At 40.2% G+C, this 2,885-nt stretch overlaps 1 protein-coding gene across 1 annotated transcript in view; it reads left to right on the forward strand.

Annotated features, from left to right (window-relative positions):
• LOC107739815 (gastrula zinc finger protein XlCGF8.2DB-like) overlaps positions 1-1,440 on the forward strand; it is a 5,919-nt gene extending 4,479 nt beyond the window's left edge. Inside the window, exon 3 of the mRNA XM_016552025.1 lies at positions 794-1,440. Coding sequence (XP_016407511.1) covers positions 794-1,332 — 539 coding nt within the window. The 3' untranslated portion in view covers positions 1,333-1,440. The remainder of the gene's footprint in view (positions 1-793) is intronic.
• Positions 1,441-2,885: the final 1,445 nt, after the last annotated feature.

Consider the following 2,885-nt stretch of genomic DNA (forward strand, 5'->3'; position numbering starts at 1 on the left):
ATCACGAGCACAATTAATGCCAACAGCCCATAATATAACTGCATTTTATCAAGAATTCATGCATTAAACCAGCTCAGTGATTTTCAATGCTGGTCCTGGGGACCCACTGCTCTGCACATTTTGAATGTCTCCCTTATCTGACACACTCAGCTGAGTTCATGGAGCTCTCACCTAATGAGCTGGTGATCTGAATCAGGTGTCAAAATGGAGACATAAAATGAGCGGAGCGGTGGGTCCCTAAGACCAGGAGTGACTGGTCTATAATATCCCAGTTTTGTTGGAAAATGTTTTATCTTGGTTTTGATGTCTGTTGCTTTAAGCCATTAAAGTGCCACTAATCTGTGTTTGTCTTTTTTCACCTTAGACCTGATGGCGCTGAAAGAAGAGAGTCAAGAATTGAATGAAATGGAAGAGAAATATCAGTATGAGAAATATAATGATTTCATAACTGTTGAAAAATCTTTTAATTGCTCAAAGACACCTAGAAATTATTTCACCCGTTTCAGTGTGGAAAGAGTTTTGATCAACAAGAAAGCCTTGCAGGTCACATTGGAACTCACACTGGAGAGAAGCCTTACACCTGCCAACAGTGTGGTAAAAGTTTCATTCAAAAAGGAAGCCTTGGGAGCCACATGAGAACTCAGTGGAGAGAAGCCCTTCAAATGCCTTCAGTGTGAACAGAGTTTTACACATAAGCCAACCCTTAATGCTCACATGAGAATTCACTCTGGAGCGAAGCCTTACACCTGCAAACTGTGTGGAATAAGTTTCATCCGAAAAGGAAACCTTAAAGTTCACATGAGAATTCACACTAGAGAGAACCTCTACACCTGCCAAGAATGTGGAAAAAGTTTCATTCAAAAAGGAAGCCTTAAAAGCCACATGAGAACTCACACTGGAGAGAGGCCTTGTACCTGCCCTCAGTGTGGACAGAGTTTTACACACAAACCAACCCTTAATGCCCACATGAGAACTCACACTGGAGAGAAGTCCTTCACCTGTGATCAGTGTGGAAAGAGTTTCAGATCTAAAATATCCCTTTATAACCACGTGAGGGTTCACTTGAGAGAGAACTGTTTTTTATGTCATCAGTGTGGAATGAGCTTCACAGACAGGAAACTTCTCAAGAATCATGTAAAAATTCACATCGGAGAGAAGCCTTTTATGTGCCATCACTGTGGAAAGACTTGCACAAACAAAACATTCCTTGGGGTTCACATGAGAATTCACACGGGAGAGAAGCCTTTTACATGTCTTCAGTGTGAGAAGAGTTTCATGTATCAAAGAGATCTAAATCGTCATTTGCAAACTCATTCTGGAAAGAAACTGTAGTGTTCCTCAGTGGGGCAAGAGGTTTAGCAGTTTCAGATTGCTTACTGCGTCACTCTGGATGAAGGCAACTTCGTGTGATCAGTGTAATAAAAAATCTTTTGACGTCAAACAGCAATTCATGCAGATGTGAGTCTATATTTGTGTTCTTTGTGTGAAATGAGTTTTAAAAGGCTTGACAATGTAAAATGGCACCAGAAAATATACATCATTGTGAAAGTAATTTTTACTGTATAGAGTCATAGCTCATACATTTAATGCATGCTCATGTAACAGCTATTTACACATTCATAACCTACACCTAACACTGCTCGGTAATGTCCCAATGTCCCACTCTACTTAAGCAGTGTTAAAGTTAATTAAGTGATTAATTGTTTATTGAGCATTAGTGATGAACACCTGTTAGAACAAGATGGCGCCGCAATTCTTCTGATGTTTTTGTTTGTTTGTTCTGTGTTTTGTCATTTTTCATAAGTTTTACCAGAGACGAACTCCTTAACATTAAGCATCACATTCCAGACAATATTTTTCCGGTGTTTGATTATTCGGACGTTTTGTTGAACATTCTAGTCGGAGGTACACCTGTGTTGTTCAAACGCGTGTACAGACGCAGAAGAGGGACGCGCGCTGGTTAAGCTCCACGCGCGCAGCTTTCGAACTGTGCTCCCAAGCATTCATCTCATGATTGTCCGTTCCTTTCCTAACAAAACGGATTAACTTCTTCTCCTCACCCGCACCAACAAGGACTTTTCAAACTCTGCTGCACTGTGCTTCACTGAAACCTAGAGTTAACGGGGAAAACCAGAGGTGGTGGATTGTGTTTCTACAATGTCCGTTCCTTTCCTAACAAAACGGATTAACTTCTTCTCCTCACCCACACCAACAAGGACTTTTCAAACTCTGCTGCACTGTGCTTCACTGAAACCTAGAGTTAACGGGGAAAACCAGAGGTGGTGGATTGTGTTTCTACATCAACGAAAGTTGGTGTTCAGATGTAACAACGCTGAAAACTAAAACATTTCTGCTTTTGATCCTCTCTGACATCCATTATTTACTCCCAACCTGCTCTTACTTATATTGTGCACAATATATGAAAATCATTTAGGTTAAATATGAAGCAACAATTCCAAATGATGTGATCAAAGAAATGTTTTCTGCAAACATAGACATGGATACACTTTGATCTAGGTCGTAATTTCTGCAGTAAATTATGTTACAATGAGATCAAACAGTTTGAAGGGCTTCTGAGAAATGTTTTAATTAATTTCTGAATATAATGAATAGAGGAGGTATTAGAGGCACTCATAAACTGTAAACCTTTCTACTCGCTGCGGGAGTTTTCCTCTTTCATTCTCGTGAATGTGTACGTGCCTCCGGACGCGTGCGTGAGCGCCGCGATGCAACAGCTGGCCGAACAAATAACTGAAATGGAGCAAAGGTAAATACTCTTTTTTTAATATTTCTTGGGAGATTTTTAACAAATCAAATCTCTCCCGTAAACTGCCAAAATACAAGCAGCACATTACGTGTCCCACCAGAGACAGTAATATATTGGA

Source organism: Sinocyclocheilus rhinocerous, unplaced genomic scaffold, assembly GCF_001515625.1.
Source record: "Sinocyclocheilus rhinocerous isolate Xijiao unplaced genomic scaffold, SAMN03320098_v1.1 scaffold2899, whole genome shotgun sequence".
In the NCBI taxonomy this organism is placed as follows: Eukaryota; Metazoa; Chordata; class Actinopteri; order Cypriniformes; family Cyprinidae; genus Sinocyclocheilus; species Sinocyclocheilus rhinocerous.